A 19,921-nucleotide genomic window follows, 5' to 3' on the forward strand; every position below is an offset into this window, starting at 1 on the left:
TCAAAGCCAAAACCTTATCACACATCTCAGCTGAAACTGCCAACTTGGTTTTGGGTTGAAGCCATGAGAAGCTGCATTTTGCTTTGCTATCTATTTATATAAACACTAAACAAAAATATTAAAGGACAAAGGTCCTGCCTGCCTGGATGAAGTTACAATCTAATGGCCAGATTCTGATCAGTTACACCAATGTAAATCTATCTGGAGCAACTCCACTGAAGTCAATGGGAGTTGCTCCAGATTGACATGTGGGTAAGTCAGAACCAAATCTGGCTGTTCTTTTGGAGGTGTGCTCTGTGTGAGAATAATAAGGCCAGGGAAGTGGTCACTCAATTTTGGTGGTAGCAGAGCTGGATATCTCCATTATCTTTTTGTGATTTTCTCACCCCCAATTGAGTCTGTTATGAATAGACTTACTATAGTTTTGTTTGGTTTCTTCCAAGAATAAGAAACTACCAAGGCTTACCAAGGTGAAAGCCATAACTCAGACCAGTCTTGCTCAAAGCTTGGCCTAAATTTGCAGTATTTTCTGGGGTCCTGGCCTGAGGTTAAAATTTGCACTGAAATCTGAAACAGGTTTTGTAACTAAATGTTTGTACCATACTGGGTTTTCCTATGTGAATTAATCACAGGACATCAAGGTAGGCAGGCATTATAATGTATTTATAACTTCACACTTTGTCATTCGCAATTCCTTATGCTGAAGGCATGCCATGAGCACACATTGCAAATACTCTGTATATGGTGTGTGTGTGTGTGTGTATTTTTCCTTAAAGTTATAAAATCTATAAAATTGTAGGATAGTGTACTTTGGAGGGTAGAGGGTGGTAATCAGTAAATGAGTTAGACTAGTTACCAACTGAAATACAAATGGAAGACTTGAATCTTTGTTACCCTGCACCTTATAGTCACTTACTTCAGTGAAAAGTGAGTGTTATATTGGTGCAAAACATCACCATTCTCATTCACAGCTGCATTGCACACACTGTGCACTACTATATGACTAAACAAGGTGCAGAGCAGCAAAGATTCTGGCTCTATGTTTCCAGAAAAAAGTGTGTTCAGCAAAATTCCATCGCTTGACGCCATACAAAATGCCACAGATCTGCTCTCCTTTCAGCTTGCTGCTCTCTCCCCCTGGATCATATTTCCTTTCTAATATCTTTGTTTTCTAACATTTGAAACAATTTCAACAAACTTGTGGCCTTGTTGCTAGGTTTCAAGTTTAATTTTATGCAGCCAACTGAGGCACTATTTTCATTTCTGAATTCTGAATCAAGCCCTAAGGCAAAATGATCCTGTTTCTTAGCAACCCAGATGGGCAGAGCCAGATTATACATTTGAGCTCTTTTGTACAACAAAAGAATAATTAGTTCCCAGAATAAACACGTGCTCATCCTCCCCTAGCACTGTAGAGAAGAGAAGCCCGGCTGTGTGATACCACACATGAAGCTGGGCAGAGAAACCTGACTTTACAGAGTGGTGAGTGGTGTCTCTTAACCTCTTCTGTTAAATTCTTCTCTTTGGGGCTGCTTTTGTGGTTGTCACCACATGTATGAATCTGTGTGCACCCGGCGATTAAGTGTGTCTGTTTCTAAGCTACTAAAACATGCACCATAAACAGGGCCGGCTCCAGGTGTTTTGCCACCCCAAGCAGCCAAAAAAAAAAAGAAATAAAAAAAGCCACTATCGCAATCTGCAGTAATTCAGCGGGAGGTCCTTTGCTCCGAGCGGGAGTGAGGGACCCTCCGCCAAATTGCAGACGAATACCTGAACCTGCCGCCCCGCTCCAGAGTGGCCACCTGCTTGCTAAGCTGGTACCTGGACCCGGCCCTGACCGTAAATCAAGAGTGCAGACTCTACAGAGCCGAGAGGGTAACCATGTTGGTAAGCGTGACTGTTTCTTTGGTGAAGTTTATGGATAATCCCAACCTTTTCCTTTTGCCCAATTAAAGCCTAAAAACAGGACCCAGAAACAGTCTGTGGCTGTAAATACACAAGGAGATAGTTCTAAGTAAATGAATAATCTAGGGAGAATTTTGTTAAGTATTAAAAACAAATGAAATATACCTGATGGTTACTCATCATGAGGCAAATGATCTATTCTCCTCGTTTCTCTTCCCATAGGGCCTGCCTTCCTGCAGTTCTATTGAGCAGGAGTGGGGCAGGACTCTGGAAGCCCACCAGAGGGGTTTCAAACCTTCTGACTACCATAAGGCCTTGCTGTGAGGGGACAAGGAAGGCTGGTTGAGGAACAGGGTCAGTAGAGCCATGACAATCTGCATCCTCTTTCTAGGGTAGAATTATCAATAATAATGCAGAAAGGGCAGAAGGATTCTATAAATATTTCTATTCTGTGTTTGGAAAACAGCCAGATGATGTAGTCATCATATGAGGATGCTCTTGCTGTTCCAATAGTAACTCATCAGTATCCTAAACAGCATTTAGACATTTTTAAATTAGCAGTTGTGGATAACTTGCATTCAGGTGTTTTAAAAGAGCTGACTGAGGAGCTTGCTGAACCATTATTGCTGATTTTTTCGATAGGTCTTGGAGTCCTGGGGAAGTTCCAGTAGACTGGAAGAAAGCTAGTGTTGTGCCAATATTTAAAAAGGGTTAGACTGGGATGACCTGACAAATAATAGGCCTGTCAGTCTGACATTGATAATGGGTAAGATAATGGAGCAGGTGAAATGAGACTTTATTAAAGAATTAAAGGCGGGAAATGTGATTAATGCCATTCAACATTGATTTATGGAAAATAGATCCTGTCAAACTAACTTGATATTTTTGAAGAGATTATAAGTTTGATAAAGGCAATAGTGATATCCAGTATTTAGACTTCTGTAAGGCATTTGACAAGGTACCACACGACATTTTAATTTAAAAAGCTAGAATTATGCAAAACTAATATGGCACACAACTAATGGATTAAACACTGACTGATAGGTCTCATAATGTAATTGTAAATGGGGAGCTATCATCAAATGGGTGTGTTTGTATTGGGGCCCTACATGGATCTGTTCTTGGCCCTATGCTGTTCAACATCATTAATGACCTGAAGAAAACATAAAATTATCAGTGATAGTTTGCAGAGATCACAAAGATTTGAGGAGTGGTAAATGAAAATGACAGGTCACTGATACAAAGTGATCTGGATTGCTTCGTAAATTGACTGCAAGCAAACAATATGCATTTTTAGTGTGGCTAAATGTAATGTATACAACTAGGAACAAAGAATGTAGACCATACTTACAAGATAGGGGTCTCTATCCTGGGAAGCAGTGACTCTGAAAAACATTTGGGGGGGACATAGTGGATCATCAGCTGAACATGAGCTCCCAGTGTGATGCTGTGCCCAAAAGAGCTAATGCGATCATAGGGGAATCTTGAGTAGAAGCAGAGAGATTATTTTTACCTCTGTGTTTGACAGTAATGTGACCTCTGCTGGAATGCTATATCCATTCTGGTGCTCACAATTCAAGGGTGTTGATCAGTTGGAAAGGATTCAAAGAAGAGCCATGAGAATGGTTAAAGGATTATAAAACGCGCCTTAAAGCAGTGTTTCTCAACCCTTTTGAGACCAGGGACTGGTTTGCTGCCTTCCTCAACTATATCACAAAGATCTCAGGGACTGGTGCCAGTCCACAGATCAGTTATTGAGAAACACTGCCTTAAAGTGATAGACTCAAGGAGCTCGATTTATTTACCTTAACAAAGAGAAGGTTAAGGTCTGACCTGATTATAAGTATCTACATGGGGACAAATATTTGATAATGAGCTTTTCAGTGTGGCAGACTAAATTATAATAAGGTCCAAATGGCTGGAAGTTTGAAGCTAGAGAAATTGAGACTGGAAATAAAGTGTAAATTTTTAACAAGGAGGATAACTAACCATTGAAACAGTTAGGAACATAGCGGATTCTTCATCAGTGACAAAAAAAATTCAATCTTGATTTCAGATATGTTCTCATTCAAAATAATTATTCTGGGGAAATTCTATGGCTTTGATGATCACAGTCAGGCTAGATGATCACAATCAGGGCCGGCTTTAGCAAGTGTGGGGCCTGATTCGTACTCACCTGGTGGTGCTCCGAGTCTTCAGTGGCACTCAAGGACCTGCCACCAAAATGCCACCGAAGACCCCCTGGAGTGCAGGTGGGTGAGGAAAAATTTAAAAGGCGCTGGCGCGGGGCCCTCTTAGGCCTTGGATCCAATTCTGGGGAATTGAGTGAATCGGCCTAAAGCTGGCCCTGATCACAATGGTCCATTCTGGCCTTTAAATTATATAAATCTCTTTCCATTTGCCCTACGGAGTGGAGGAAGCAAAAGTTGCAAGGGCAAAAGCACTGCTGCTGCCTCATGGCCTGATGCTAGGATTCTTCAGCCCGAGCCTCCAGTAATCTCCCAAGTCCAGAACTGGATACCTAGGTTGTGCACTTGGGTCAGGAGCTGCTTCATGATAAGTTTTTGATATTCTGAGGATAATTTGGTTGTGGTCAGGACATAAATATGAGACCCGATCCTGCACTGAAATGAATATGAACCTGTTCAATGGATCCTCCAGTGAGACCACTCCAGATGTTGGAGTCTAGGAATTTCTCTTACCCGACTTCCTAATGCTCTGGATATTTATGTTAAGATGAAACCTTAGTTGCTTTGGAATTCATCTGGGCCTGCTACCTATCCTTCACTTGAAGTTGTAATTGGGCACTGTCTACATTAAGGAAACCTACCTTGGAGCAATTAACACTGGTGCAAATCTCCTAATGCATAGGGCCGCACTAGTGCAGAGCGCGACTTTTGCTGGTAAAATTTTGCTCTCGTAGGTTATCCATTGAAGCCACATCAACATAAACCATAACTTGCACAGCATACTTATGAATTTCCTTAATGCAGATAGAGTCCTGAAGGTGGGCTCAAGTCACTCTGAATTGACATTCGAGATGTTCAGTTCTGGAGTTCAAATCTAGATGCAAACTACCTGTAAAATTCTGACCTGGCGTCAGATGTCGAATAGCCTCCAAAGATTTTGGGGTGGGGGTTCAGCTCTGGTGTTTTCACTTGGGCCATTCTCTACTCATAATCCTCTGTGATCTCATTCAGATATGTCCACAGTAACTGACTGTGATGTCACAGAGATACAAAGAGATACATAATAAGTAGCAAGAGCAGATGAACAGCTAAGCAGTAAGGTTCCAGTTTTTATGTAGGCTTCCTTAGTAATATGAAAGAAAGGAGTGGTGGGGGGGTGGAATCTTAACATTATGATTTATTAGTATCCTAATATGTTAGCCAAGTTCCTGATGTAATGCCATTAAAATCAAATGCAGTTTTTCAAAACTTTGCCTGAGACTCCAGGAATTTATTAAAAACTACTTTTAAAAATAGAATCTAAAAAGAAAAGGAAATTAGCTATAGAACTGTCTTTAAGATCAATGGGAATTCCTCTGTGGATGGAGCCAAGCAGTATGTAACTAGGGAGACAAGGATAAATTCTCTATTGCCCGTCATCTGATTAATGTCACTTCAGTGGTGTAAGGGGTCTATAAGAGGATTAGTTACACACTAGCCATCCTTGGCTGATGCAACAGTTTCTAGCTGGACATTGCAGCTGGGTATAAATCAGAGCAGTGCAGTGCGGGCAGATCCAAGAATGTGGAGAATCACAAAGATGGCACAAAAGTCGCCTTTATCCTACCCTAGTTCCGTTCCTGCACCAGGCAGGATGGAGAATGTGGCCATGGGCTTGATTCTTCTCAGCCTTGCACTTAATGTAGTCATTTATACTTGATCAAAGTGGGTGTAAAACTCTACCAACTCTGCCTACAGGTCCTAGCTGACATCAAGGCTCCATTGTGCTAGATGATGTACGTATACATACTAAGAGACAGAGTCTGCCTTGAAGAACCTACAATCCAAGAGCTTGTCTACATGAACAGGTAGTGCATGGCAAGCTGGGTATACATCTACAGTGCACTGCGATGCCACGTAATAACTGTCTGAGTGGACATTGCTGCTGAATACTAAAAATTCCTTAGTGTGTTTCTATCTGCTTTGAAACAGGAGTAGGTCAATATGCCCTAGGGTCCCCAGGGAGAGTTAGTGTGTGGCAAGGCTAGTATAGGGTTGCCAACTTTCTAATCACAGAAAATGGAACACCGTTGCCCTGCCCCTTCCCTGAGGCCACACCCCTTTCATTAGGCCCTGCCTCCAGTCTCAGAGTGCTCAGCTGTCCCCTTCAGCTCCCAGCCACTGCCCTGGAACTCCCAGCCACCCGCTGGACTCGACTCTACCCATTTTGTCATGGATATTTTTAGCATAAGTCAGGTACAGGTCATGGGCTTCTGTGATTTTTTGTTTTGTTTTGTTTTGTTTTTTGTTTATTGTCTGTGACTTGTCTGTGACATTTACTAAAAATAACCATAACAAATTCTTAACCTTATTCATATCCATTCACTTTAATGGGGCTGTAAGTGGGGGTTCAGCTGTTCAGATCAGCTTACAGAATTGAGGCCTATGGGACTCATCCAGGACAATGCAGATACTACGGTTAATGAATGAGGTATAGGAACCTATGTAGAATGGAATAGAATCTCTGGTGGAGCACGACATTGAACCCAGCTCCAGAGTCTCAGTTTGGTGCCATAACTACAAAATCATCCTTCCCCGGTTCCCAGCTATAACCACCCAATGATATTATTCTAAATACTGATATTGAATGAAATGTAATGAAATCCAAAGTTTTACAGACATTCATTTATCTTAACTACAATAATACTGTGCAGCACCGGATACGTAGTCAGTGCTAAACACATGCAAAACAGTCATTAATCATATGCATTTTTTTTCCAGGGGTTAAAATACCTGTGAGGAAAAATCCCATAATGCTCACCACTAGCTCCAAAGGCAAACAACCCACCTTCTCTTTTGAAAGACAAATCAAATTTTCTGCATGCCTGGATTTGGCCTTTGCACAGAATCAAAGTTTTGTGCAGCAGCTCCGAGCCACCCCACAGAGGGATATATGGCAAAAGCAGCCTCCCGATTTTAGCCACAAATTCTATAAATCTTCCAGGCCTTCACGAAAACCACCAGAAAAGGAAAAGGAAGATCTGAAGAAGGCCAATAGCACAGAATCTGAGACTAAGCAACAGCTGCCAGAGATAAAGTCCAGACAGTTCCACACTGCTTTGGAAAGGAAGAAAGAGTTGTCCAAGATTGTCACAAGGTTTCCACACGTGGGCTCATATGAAGTGGATATAATGTTTGTGAAGAATGGAAAATATAAGACTGGCATATACCAAGATCCCAAACCACATGATTTTAGGCAGGTAAGGTATGTAAGAGTACGTCATAGTGGTACGTCTACACAGCACTTTGGAGTGAGTGGGAACAAGCCTTCCAGCCAAGGTCAACAGACTTGGCCTGGTGGGGTTCAAGTTACCACTCATGTATAGCGTGCACATTGAAGTTGCAGCTTCGGCTATTCAGCCCACCCCTCTCCCTAGGCGTCAGAGCCTGAGTCACAACTTCAAAGCACTGTCTACACACTTATTTTTACAGTGCTAGCACATCAGAACATAAGAAACGGCTATGCTGGATCAGACCAAAGGCCCATCTAGCCCAGTATCTTGTCTTCCGACAGTGGCCAATGCAGTCGATCCAGGCTGGGAGGCTTGCTCCAAAATGCTGTGTAGACATACCCTTAGACTATTTGAAGCAATTTCTCTCTCACTAGCCATAAAATCTATGATAATTAACTTTTTAGGCCACTAGATAGACAAGGTGGGTGAGGTAATATCTTTTATTGGACCAATCTCTGTTGGCGAGAGAGACAAGGTGAAGAAGAGTTGTGTGCAAGCTTGTCTCTCTCTCACTAGCAAAAGTTGGTCCAATAAAAGGTATTACCTCACCCACCTTCTCTCTCTAATATCCTGGGACCAACACAGCTACACCACTCACTGCATAAGCCACTAGATGTCACTCTTGCAACAAAAACTTTGACCAAACAAGGAAGTGCAGTAGTTAACATCTAACTTTGCTGTACGCAGCTGGATATAAGCTATAATTAAGAAAAAAATAGTCTCTGAAAAGCTTTGTTGAAAGCACAGGGGTTCCCTGATGAATCTAGCTTTTTGGAGCTCTCCATGAATTTTGCATAAGAGATTGAAATAAAAAAAATGAATATGACTTGTTCATGACTAATTCATTCCCCCTTACCTTATGATTTTTCCTCCCTCCTTACTGGCTGCAAAGTCTGATTTCCAACAGCAGTGCCTGAATTCCCCAACAAACTGGAGGAGAAAGCTTATTATCACATTTATTATTTGTATTTATTATTTATTTGCGTTAGAGTAGAATGGGGTGAAAATTTTCAACCAAAACTCCTCCCTGACAAAAAAAAAATTAAAATTAAAAAAAGCCCACAGATTCAGGTCTACTGAAACATTTTGTGAATTCATGTCAATTTTGACCAATTGCTTTGGTCAAAAAAAAAAAAAGAAAAAAAAAGAAGTTGGAAATGTAGAATGAATCATTTCAGTTGTTCATGCTAGATTCACCTAGAGATTGAGATGCCAATCACAAAACAGATATTGTGGTGGTGCGGACAACCTAAGGTCTATTCAAGTATTTTATACCAAGTGGAATAGCTTCAACAGGTGAGATTAAGGCTTTGTCTACACTACAAAGTTTTGTCCACAAAGCGACAACAGCTGGGAATGTGGAAAAAATCAACCAGGAAAAATAGAAGATTTCTAAGGTGAAAAACAGCAACTTCCCCTCCTCTCTCCAAAACAATTTTTAAAACTTTGTTATAATTAACTAAGAAACCAAAAAAAGCAGCATTTTTTTCTTTGATAGGTCCCGTTTATCAGGAAAACAATAAACAACTTTTCTCCAGTTTCTTTCAGTCACAGCTATAACCCCAAGCCAAATTCCTTTGCCAAATTGCTTTCACGGGAATTTATCTTCCCTATTCTTTGTGTTTACTCAGATTAACTGAAAGCTGATTCTCAGGCCCATGTCTATACTAGGAGTATTTAAGTAATACTGGTCTCTTCTACCAGCAAAATGCTCCTAGGGTGGACACAACTATATTGGCAAAGCTACAGCTTGTACCAACATGCTGAAAGCACCACCCATGAGTGAAACAAGCTAAACTGGTGAAAACACAGCTTTACCAGTATAGCTGCATCTACAGTGGGGGCTTTGACAGTCACGGAGCGCCCCTGATCAACACAGTTGTGCTGGCAGAAGTTTGTAGTGTAGACCTGGCTTCAGTCCCTTCTTGTTGGCAAAAGAACATTGTCTAACTGAATGCTGTCTCAAGGGAAATCCCCTTGTGCTTCAACACCTTCATTCTACAGGAATCCTAGTGAAAAACTGATTTCCATTAAAATTCACAAATCCAAACTTTTCTCCTTCAACTAAATACTTCAGAGAGGAAGGTTTTTTCCTCACACCTCTGCCTCCCAGGCAAAACTCTGCCACTGACAGAAAGAAACCATATGCACCCAGCCACTCTGATTCCAACCTTGCACTGAGAGTCAGCTCATGCTAAGAGGTAAGTATCCTCAGCACACATTGGCTTCAGGATCAGGCCCAAGGGTTGGTTCCCCACTCTAACAGGCCGAGGAATGCAGAACTAAGCGTCTAAGGGTATGTTTCAGTGCTTAATTTGTGCCAGTAAGCTTGCCAGGGCTGAGCCCCAGCATCTCTAGCACTTGGCAGTTCATAGCCCCAGCACCCCTGGGGTTGCCTCATCTGTTATGAATGTAAAGACAATTGCTTGAGCCTTGGCACCTCTTTCATCACAAAGTAAGAACTGGTATGTTTACACAGAGGATGTAGGGAGGGGTGATTCCTAGCTCAGGTAGACATACACATGCTAATTCAACTCAAGTTAGTGGGTTCAAAATTATAGTGTGGCCATGGCGGCATGGGCAGTGGCTCAGTTCAGCCACCTGAGTCTGTGCCCAGGGGTTTGGGGGTAACTGTACTCAGGCAGCCACTGCCTGTGTTGTCATGGCCATGCTGCTATTTTTAGTGCACTAATGGGAGTGGAGCTAGTGCATGTCTGTGTATCCATGCTGGGAATTGCTCTGCCAGCTGCTGTGTAGACATACCCCAATTGTTAAACTTTATCATACCACCACAGTTGTAGCCAATTGGCAAACAAACTGCGCAAGTCTAGTAAGCCTAGAATATTTTTCTGGATAGTGATGCAAGTTTGAGAAATACGAAGGGTTAGTCTGCCTAGGGAATTTTACAGGCACAATTATACTGACATAATTATACCAGAAAAAATCTCCATGAAGACGACAAGCCCTTACAATCTCAGTCCCAAGTGCTCCCCTGTGTCAGGACTGCTTTGTGCATTGCCATCAGGGCAAAGCTGCCTTTAAGTCATGGCAGAATCAGACCAGCATAAACTGGTGAAGAGCTGTTTTAGTGGTTTAAAGCCACATTTACACGCTGTTCTGCTGCGTTTTCCTAGGATCAGGATCAGGATGGTTAGGCCTTATCCACTGATGTAGCTGCACAACTTTGGTAATGAGGTAAGCAACATTAGTGCAAGTCACTTTTTTACACCAGTGCAGTGCATCTACGTTAAACATTTGCAGGGGTGTGGTTATATTAGCCCCCAAACCTCTGGTGGTGACAGGTTCTGAGACAAAAGAACAAGGTACAAAATTCAGAGGCGAGGTAAATGTTGATGCAGATTATATGATAGTAAGTGGATGTAAATGGCTTTAATTTGGTGGGTTTTTTACACACTAAAAGCCCAGTTACCCTCTCTTACATGGTGTAACTCCCATTGAAATCAGTGGGAGCTGCAACCTGTAACTGAAGGCAGAATTGGGCCCCATAGGATTAGAAGCGGGTGCCGCTAATAGAGTTTAAGGTCATACTCCTATTAGTAGCTTTTCCCTGTCCTCCATTCTGACCCACTGGTGTGTATATTACACTACATTCCATCAGTTCATAGTTTCACATCTGCTTTCATCAAATTACCAGTCTGTCGTTTACACCACCATTTAGGTGACCTCTGAATTTGTCCCTGGGACTATTTCTGCTGCACAAGCTCTCACCATCTCAGTTTTCACATGTTCAGTTAACTAAGGCATAATGTCCCCATAACTTACACAGATCATTAACCCAAATGCCACTAAATCTTGTGGTTACCAATTTTCTTCCAAAATACTGGATCACTCACTGCCTAGGCACGGGTATGTTTATATCCATTACAGCTTATGGAGGTCTGAGAAACTTGTGAATTTGCTTTGTTTCTCTACCTAAGGCCCTGGTGTACACTACAAAGTTAGGTCGATGTAAGTCACCCTGTATCAACCTACTTGTGCACTCAAATTTGTCTCCAGCCGACATAAATATCCCATTACAGTGATGCTGTAAAATCATCTCCCCAAATGGCATAGAGACGTGGTTAACCTACTGAAGTCAAGACAGTGCCAAGATACAAATTGTGGGACGTGTCTACCCTAACAGTCCTTCAGCAGCTGTCCCACAATGCCCCATTCCCTGTGACGGTGATTACTCTGACCATAATTATAAACTCCACTGCCCAGGGGTCACTGTGTGTGTTTGTTTTTTTTAAATGTCTTTTCCTGATTGCTCACCTTGGCAAGCACACCTAGGAACTCATTCTTCTTGTGTGCAACTGTCCAGTCAACCATGCCAGCAATCTAATTGGAAGCAGCAGGCTTCAACAAGGAAGTGTTCTTGTTCCCTTTCTAGCATTGCTTTCCACGGATCTCCAAAATTAGGTGAAAGAGCTTACCCTAATGAAAGTCTCTTTTCCCTGCAGACTTCTAAGTCCACTTTATTAGGGCCAAATCTTGTCCTATGCGCATGAGGACTCTGTTTGGAGAAAGGTTTTTAATTCAGACAAAAGCTGCTACCTTCATGCCCTCTTGTTGCAAATTCCAGGACATTTTGTTTGTTTATTTTAAGTCTGATCTATTTGGAACCCAGAGTCCTTTTTCACTAAATATATCCTTTCGAATAAAGCATCTCTTTGAAGCTCCTTGGCTGCTTTGTTCGAGCATTGTTTCTAGCAAGTCTTAGTTCTCCTGCAACAGGATTCCCTTAAACATGCTTACTGGAGTACAGATTACAGCAGCGTGGGAAACAGTTTCCCATTCTTTGAAAAATTTTCACATTTCCAGTAATTTTCCAAATCTGCACTGGGACAAAATCTGAGATGTTTCAAAATTTGCCATGATGAGAGACCCCATCTTGGACCTGAGAAAGTTGTGTTGAAATTAATACATTTCTGCAAAAAGTTTTGGGTTTCAATGAACCAGCGTTCTTTGGTTGATAAAGACTATTTTGTTTGAAAAATCCCTGACCAGCTCTAGTACAAGATGTCTATTCATGATGCTCCTTAGGCCAACTAAATGGGGTTGATGGAGGATGGTCCTAAGTACTCCTCTGTACAGATAGCTCAACGTATTGACTCCAAGACATCCTCATCCTTAGCTGTTTTAGGACCTGGACTCCTTTCTGTGGGAAAATGCTGTGCTGTTATTATTAATTATACTGTGGTAGTGCTTAGGAGCCCCACTCATGGACCAGGATCCCATTGTGCTAGATACTGTATGAACTGAATATAAAGATGGTTCCTACCTCAGAGAGCTTATCTCTGGGCAAATAAGCTAATGACCAGATGTTTAGCTGGTGTAGTGCCATTGGCACTATACCAATTTAGCCAGCTGGAGATCTAACCCTAAATCTTTTGTTTTATGAATGGAAAAGCCATTAAAGCTATTTTTGATGTACTGGTATATCTTGCCCTTTGTCTAATTTCAGCACATAAGGGCTTCTCTGACTCTTGGTTTTAGTATGATGACATGTCTGACATTGCAATGTTCCCTTGTCTTGTGCAGTATGAAACTAATATACCAGATTTTGTGACAAGTTACCCCAGAGACCCTTTCAATTTAAAGTTCAAATCTCAGCATTCAAATGCAGGTAAGTCTTTGCTGATATGCAAACTCATTGTACTGTAGAAGTTAGCTATTGATGTGGTAACTTCAGAGGGTAGGAATAAGGCTGTGAGGTAAATGACCTTAGGGGAGGTTAAGTAGCCTCAAATGAAGCATAAGGCACTGAATGCCAATATGTCTGGACAATTAGTATACAAATTAAAGTTTATTCGCCTAATTAACATATGGGACCTGTGGCATAGACCTGACTCATGCACATCATCTCATTGTCTCAGAATACCTCACGAGGGCAGGGTCAGGTCCTCATTCTAGATCACTGGATTCTGGCAGAGGGAGTAGCATTCATATATGAAAGTAACAGTGGATGGATAAATTGCTTCCAGACATAGATTTACTGGAGATAGCAGTTCATAAGTCAGCTAAATTTCACTGTTAAAGCTAGATTGTACCTGACCCATGTGAAAGTGTATGGCAGTGGAGAGGGCACAAGAGATCTTTGAGTCACTTGCATGGCCTGCATAATGGACAGGCACAACTGCAGTCTCTGCCCTTCGGGGAGCACAGGGACTGATCGTTCTCTTCCACCCTGTAGGGGCATCCACAATCCCAGAGTGCAGTGAGGAAGCAGGGCCAGGCCTCTCTGCTCCTCAATACCAGCCCTCTAAATGAGGCCTGCTCAGAAGGGGTGCAAGCTGACTCTCTGGAGATGGATAGTTGCAGGTGTGCTTGCCTGCATGTGGGGAAGTTCAGGGAGGAATTCTTCAGGGGCACTGCAGCTCCACATGCTCCTAATGCAGGGCCATTATTACATGGCACAGCTGAGGCTTAGAATTTGAGATGTGTGGATTTGAACTCAATGTATGTGCTCTTCCTTGTGCAAACTCTGCCCAGAGTTAGCTTCTGCTATCTTATATTAAGCAGATGGAACATGAGAAGAGTGCTCTTGCTGTAATTGCCACAGCTTTCAAGTCACGTGTTTCTTATCAACAATTACACAATAGTTATGGCCACCATACATATATACCCTGTACAGTAAAACATTAATATCATCAAACATTTACAGCAATGGGACGGGCAGGGCGTTCACAAAGGATATGCATTTACACATTTCACATACTCTTTCTGGGACGCTCTCCCAAACTTCCATCTGTTTACAACTCCCCAAACCCCGATGATCCTAGAGCTCCTGGCGATAGTGATGTAAGATATAACTCCAGAGCACAGACTGCCTGTTTTATAACTGCTAGCATGTTGTTTACTTAACTTCTTCAGTTCATGGACTTCAGCCATTGAAAGACAAGCTAAAGGACACCAAGGGGAGATTCATTACATACAAGCCTTGTGAATGCAAATGGGAATCCAGGCTAATTCTGCCAAAGAACTCTTGGCCACCGAAGTCTGTTTCATTTACGGTTAGTTGAACTCTGAGCCAAGCTCTCTGTTGTACTCCATTGGGCTTCAGATCAGGCCCTTAGGGACGTTGTAGGTACACCTCTACCTCGATATAATGAGACCCGATATAATGCGGTAAAGCGGCGCTCAGGGGGCGGGGCTGCACACTCCGGTGGATCAAAGCAAGTTCAATATAACACGGTTTCACCTATAATGCGGTAAGATTTTTTACTCCCGAGGACAGTGTTATATCAAGGTAGAGGTATAGTTTTGATGCAGCTAATGAGGGCACCAGGCTTCTGGAGAGTTTAGGAGACTCAGTAGATGGATTGTCGGGTTCTCCCCTGTCCCTGGATGTAGTTTGTACCTGGTGGGGGGGTTAGGTGTGGGACTCCCACTGATCCTGGTGGAAGTTGGGAGGATAATTATCTTGGGGATGCTTTGAAAATTAAGCCCTTAATGTTAAATTATACAACACAGCACATGGCAATGGCACATACCCTTATATCTTCAAACTGTCAGAGGACCATGTGGAAGGAAGTTCATTACTGGGGTGGGGAGGGGGGTGTCATATTCTCTGTGCAAAACATTGACTATTTCCGAAGGTGTGGAGGAGGGAATGATATTGGGAAGGCTTAGAAACATAAACTAAGCACTTAAAGCTTAAATGTCTCTAAACATAAAAGGATCTCTTCTCCCAGTGCATGCACTCAACTCCCATTAATGTTAATGGAGAATGTATTGAACACGGATATTGTTTGGGTAGCAGATGCCCCAAGGTATGAAGTTGTCCTCTTGTGTAATGAGGAGAGACATTAGATCATCTGTCCCAAATCTATTTGCAGCAATAGTTTTGCTATTTAAAAGTAATACTTGTAATATTTGCACAAGCAAATAAGGTGATTGCACATACAAATGTGCCTGAATAGACATTTGGATGTCCTATTCCCTGATTCAGATGTATAAGCGTGTCTGAGATTCTGGTTCTTTAACCCTCCCATCAAAGACCATAGGAGCATTCTTATGCCGTGTGTGTCATTTAATTGCTCTAATTAATCCTAATTATTCTATTCCTAGAGACACAGGAGGCGACGTGGTGTCCACACAGCATTCCTAGATCGTGTGGATGAAAAGCTACGTACAATATGGCAGGAGGAAGTAGGTGGTGATGTTGTATTGTTCCCTGTGGAGCAAACCCAGTCTCTTCTTAGGGCCACATGATGGTTGCTTGTGCAGGGGGTAGCCAGGATACAATTATTTGTTTCTCATGAACTCCAGGAAGCAGAGAGTGCTGGTGCTGCCAGAAACACTTCATACCTCAGCAGGGGGCATGGCTGGGTAGAGTGAAGGGAGGTTAAACACAACAAATCCAACCCCCTCCTGGAGGATGGAGTGGAGAGAGCTGCAGACATCCTCAGGTGTTCACTTAGAATGTGAGATGTGCTCAGACCTGGACTGATACTGATAGTTACGATCTCACCCCTCTGCACACTGTCAGAGAAAGGGAACAACAAGGGCCACTGATGACTGAGCTCTGTAAAATGCTCTGGGAGAATTTGAAGTGCTGTGGGAGATATTATGCCTGTTGCTGTCCTACACAGGCATGATGTCTCCATCCATTAACATGTAGGCAGTGCACCTCCTCCCCTCTTGCAGTGGTTCTCAGATCCACAACGGTGCGGTTAAAAAGCAGAACTGGGTGACCTGCTGATTAAAACAGGAGATGTATAATGAGTCACTCGTTTTCAGATGCAAAGTCACCTTCTGCCAAATTGCATTCTTCTATTTCTAGCCAGAATATTATTCAGAAAAACTGCTCTTGGAGACTAGAGCGCTGCTGACATTAACTTTGCTTACATACGTGCATTCCAAACTGACAATGGGAATCAAACCAAAACCAAGGACATCGTTTATATCCTAAAACACTGCCAAGCACCACTTTAAATAGAGGGTACTTTTCTAGGGAAAGTTGAGTATTTTTATCTTATGTTGGTTTTGTGATTAACTCAATTAAAATTCTTTTTTTACTCTGTATTTCAGGTGGAAATTCACCCCAGTATTGAGGGCCTGCAAAGCCCACATCCCATTGAGCCCTTAACGTGGGTCTTGCATACTTCATAAAGCCTTATCCTATCCTGCTGGATAGAAGTGAATTTCACTCTACTGTACTAGCCTCCCCTTATTAGCTCTTGCAATCTTCTAAAACCAGAGCCACCCTAACCTAGTGCTGTGGTGAATAAAGTGTCAGAAAGGCTGGTGGGAACTATCCTGCTAATGCCGTTCACTGCAGTCTCAGTGCTTCAGTGATTCTCTGAAGTGCCAAAATGGCAGCCCTGGGAGTTGTGCTTAGCTCCACGTACATTTTTGTCCTGATCAGTTAGGGCAGCAATGCAGCACTTAAAAAATCTGTCTCCTGAGATATTTCTCCTAGCACGCCTCTCCAGCTGTGTTCCATCTGTGGACTTTTTAGGAATCCCATCCAAGTTGTTTCAAGCCTTCTCTGTCCAAATGGTCAGCACCCGGGAGGAACAGAACTTTCCAACAAATACTTGAATCTTTGAATGCAGTGCTTCGGTGTTCCCACGTAGCTGTGATCATTAACATTTCAAAAGCAAATTTTTGATCTTTCAACAGGTGCAGTCATGGAATCATAGCAATGTTGGACTGGAAGGGACCTCAGTAGGTCACCTAGTCCAGTCCCCTGCACTGAAGTTGGACTAAGCATTATCTAGAACATCCCTGATGAGGTGTTTGGCTAACCTGCCCTGAAAAACCTCCAATCATGTGGATTCCACAACCTCCTTACATAATTAGTTCCAGTGCTTAATTACATTGACAGGAAGCTTTTTCCTAATGTCTAAGGCCATGTCTACATCTAAAATTTTGCAGCGCTGATTGTTACAGCTGTATTAGTACAGCTGTATAGGGCCAGCGCTGCAGAGTGGCCACACTTACAGCAACCAGCGCTGCAAGTGGTGTTAGATGTGGCCACACTGCAGCGCTGTTGGGCGGCTTCAAGGGGGGCTCCGGGAACACGAGAGCAAACCGGGGAAGGAGACCAGCTTCGCCGCGGTTTGCTCTCGCGTTCCCGGAGCCACCCTGCAAACCGCAGGGAAGGAGACCTGCTTGCTCGGGGTTCCGGGAACGAGAAAGCAAGCCGGGGAAGGAGACCAGCTTCGCCGCGGCTTGCTCTCGCGTTCCCGGAGCCACCCTGCAAACCGCAGGGAAGGAGACCTGCTTGCTCGGGGTTCCGGGAACGAGAGAGCAAGCCGGGGAAGGAGACCAGCTTCGCCGCGGCTTGCTCTCGCGTTCCCGGAGCCACCCTGCAAACCGCAGGGAAGGAGACCTGCTTGCTCAGGGTTCCGGGAACGAGAGAGCAAGCCGGGGAAGGAGACCAGCTTCGCCGCGGTTTGCTCTCTCGTTCCCGGAACCCCGAGCAAGCAGGTCTCCTTCCCTGCGGTTTGCAGGGTGGCTCCGGGAACGCGAGAGCAAACCGCGGCGAAGCTGGTCTCCTTTCCCGGTTTGTACTCTCGTTCCCCGAACCGCCGAGCAAGCGGTTCTCCTTCCCTGCGGTTTGCAGGGTGGCTCCGGGAACGCGAGAGCAAACCGCGGCGAAGCTGGTCTCCTTTCCCGGTTTGCTCTCTCGTTCCCGGAGCCACCCTGCAAACCGCAGGGAAGGAGACCTGCTTGCCCGGGGTTCCGGGAACGAGACAGAAAACCGGGAAAGGAGACCAGCTTGATTACCAGAGGCTTCCTCGTTCCACGGAGGTCAAGAAAAGCGCTGGTAAGTGTCTACATTGGATTACCAGCGCTGGATCACCAGCGCTGGATCCTCTACACCCCAGACAAAATGGGAGTACGGCCAGCGCTGCAAACAGGGAGTTGCAGCGCTGGTGATGCCCTGCAGATGTGTACACCTTCAAAGTTGCAGCGCTGTAACTCCCTCACCAGCGCTGCAACTTTCTGATGTAGACAAGCCCTCAACTACATTTCTCTTGCTGCAATTTAAGCCCGTTATTTCTTGCCCTGTCCTCAGTGGATAGGGAGAACAATTTATTAACCTCTTTATAACAGGCATTTATTTACTTGAAACATGCCCCATCTCAGTTTTCTCCTCTCCAGATTAAACAAAGCCATTTTTTTCACTTTTTCCTCATTGGTCATGTTTTCTAGACCTTTAATCATTTTTGTTGCTCTCCTCTGAATTTTTTCCAATTTCTCCACGTCTTTCGCAAAGCGTGGTGCCCGAGCTGGACACAGTACTCCAGTTGAGGCCTGGTCAATGCTGAATAGAGTTGAAGAATTACTACTTGTGCCTTGATTTTACACTCCTGCTAAAATAGCCCAAAATGATGTTTGCTTTCATTGCAACAATGTTACATTGTTGACTCATACTTAGTTTGTGATGCACTACAAAACTCAGATGCTTTTCTGCAGTACTCCTTCCTAAGCAGTCATTTCTCATTTTTTATTTGTGCATTTGATTATTTCTTCCTACATGCAGTACTTTGAATTTTTCCTTATTGAATTTCATCCAAGTTATAGCAAACCAGTTTCTCCAGTTTGTCAATTTCATTTTGAATTCTAATCCTAGGTTCCAAAGCACTCGCAACCCCTCCCAGCTTGGTATAATCCACAAACTTTATAAGTGTACTCTCCATACCATTTCCAAATCATTTTTGAAGATATTGAGTAGAACCACATCCATGAAGATTCCTGCAGGACCCAACTCAGTATGCACTTCCAGTTTGAACCAGTGATAATTACTCTCTGGGTATGGTTTTCCAAGCAGTTGTGCACCCACCTCATAGCAGATTCATATAGGCTATATTTCCCTAATATACTTAAGATAAGATCATGTTAGACAGTATCAAAAGCCTGCCTAAAGTTGAGATATATCACATCTACTCTTCTCCCATCCTCCACAAGGTTCCTTACCCTGTCAAAGAAGGCTATTAGGTTGGTTTGACATAATATGCTCTTGACAAATCCCTGTTGACTGTTCCTTATCTTAATATTTTCTAGGTGCTTACAAATTGATTGTTTATTTGCTGTATTATCTATTGCTTCATATTTGTGCCAAAGGTACCATAGTCAAGCTGACTGGTCTATGATTCTCAGGTTGTCCTTATTTTCCTTTTTATAGATCAGTCCTTTGTAAATATTCTGTTCTTACTTTGCTTTCAATTTCATGGGGTCTATTACAAACCCAATGCAGCCTTATATTGTATATTGCACTAAAGGATACTGTCTTAATTTCACAGGCATGCCAGCCCAAATAGCAGGAAGAGGAAAAAGCAATGCAGTGGAAGTTTTCTAGCAGGATCCAAGTCATTGCACCAAGTCCAGCCTTATGAAATGCATAAACCTCAGCAAATCCTGTGAAAGATACTAGTGGTGCTTCGCTGCATTTCTTGTATGTGCTGTTGTGTCAGATGTCAAATTTCTGAGAACTCCAACCTGGAAAAACTAACTAGGGCTAGATCCTGAGCTGTTGTAAATCAGCATAGATAGCTGCATTGACTGACGAGCTGGAATATCTTTAGCACAATGCAGCAG

The 19,921-nt window shown here is 43.1% G+C and overlaps 1 protein-coding gene across 1 annotated transcript; it reads left to right on the forward strand.

The window, feature by feature from the left end:
- The first annotated feature begins 1,454 nt into the window (after positions 1–1,454).
- LOC115644852 lies at positions 1,455–19,679 on the forward strand. The gene is made up of 7 exons (XM_030549306.1): positions 1,455–1,482; positions 5,832–5,941; positions 6,855–7,333; positions 12,911–12,995; positions 14,243–14,382; positions 15,440–15,520; positions 19,627–19,679. The coding sequence occupies exons 3-7, from the start codon at positions 6,887–6,889 to the stop codon at positions 19,642–19,644; spliced, it is 771 nt and encodes a 256-aa protein (XP_030405166.1). The 5' UTR covers positions 1,455–1,482; positions 5,832–5,941; positions 6,855–6,886; the 3' UTR covers positions 19,645–19,679.
- Positions 19,680–19,921: the final 242 nt, after the last annotated feature.

Source organism: Gopherus evgoodei, chromosome 2 (assembly GCF_007399415.2).
Source record: "Gopherus evgoodei ecotype Sinaloan lineage chromosome 2, rGopEvg1_v1.p, whole genome shotgun sequence".
NCBI lineage: Eukaryota > Metazoa > Chordata > Testudines > Testudinidae > Gopherus > Gopherus evgoodei.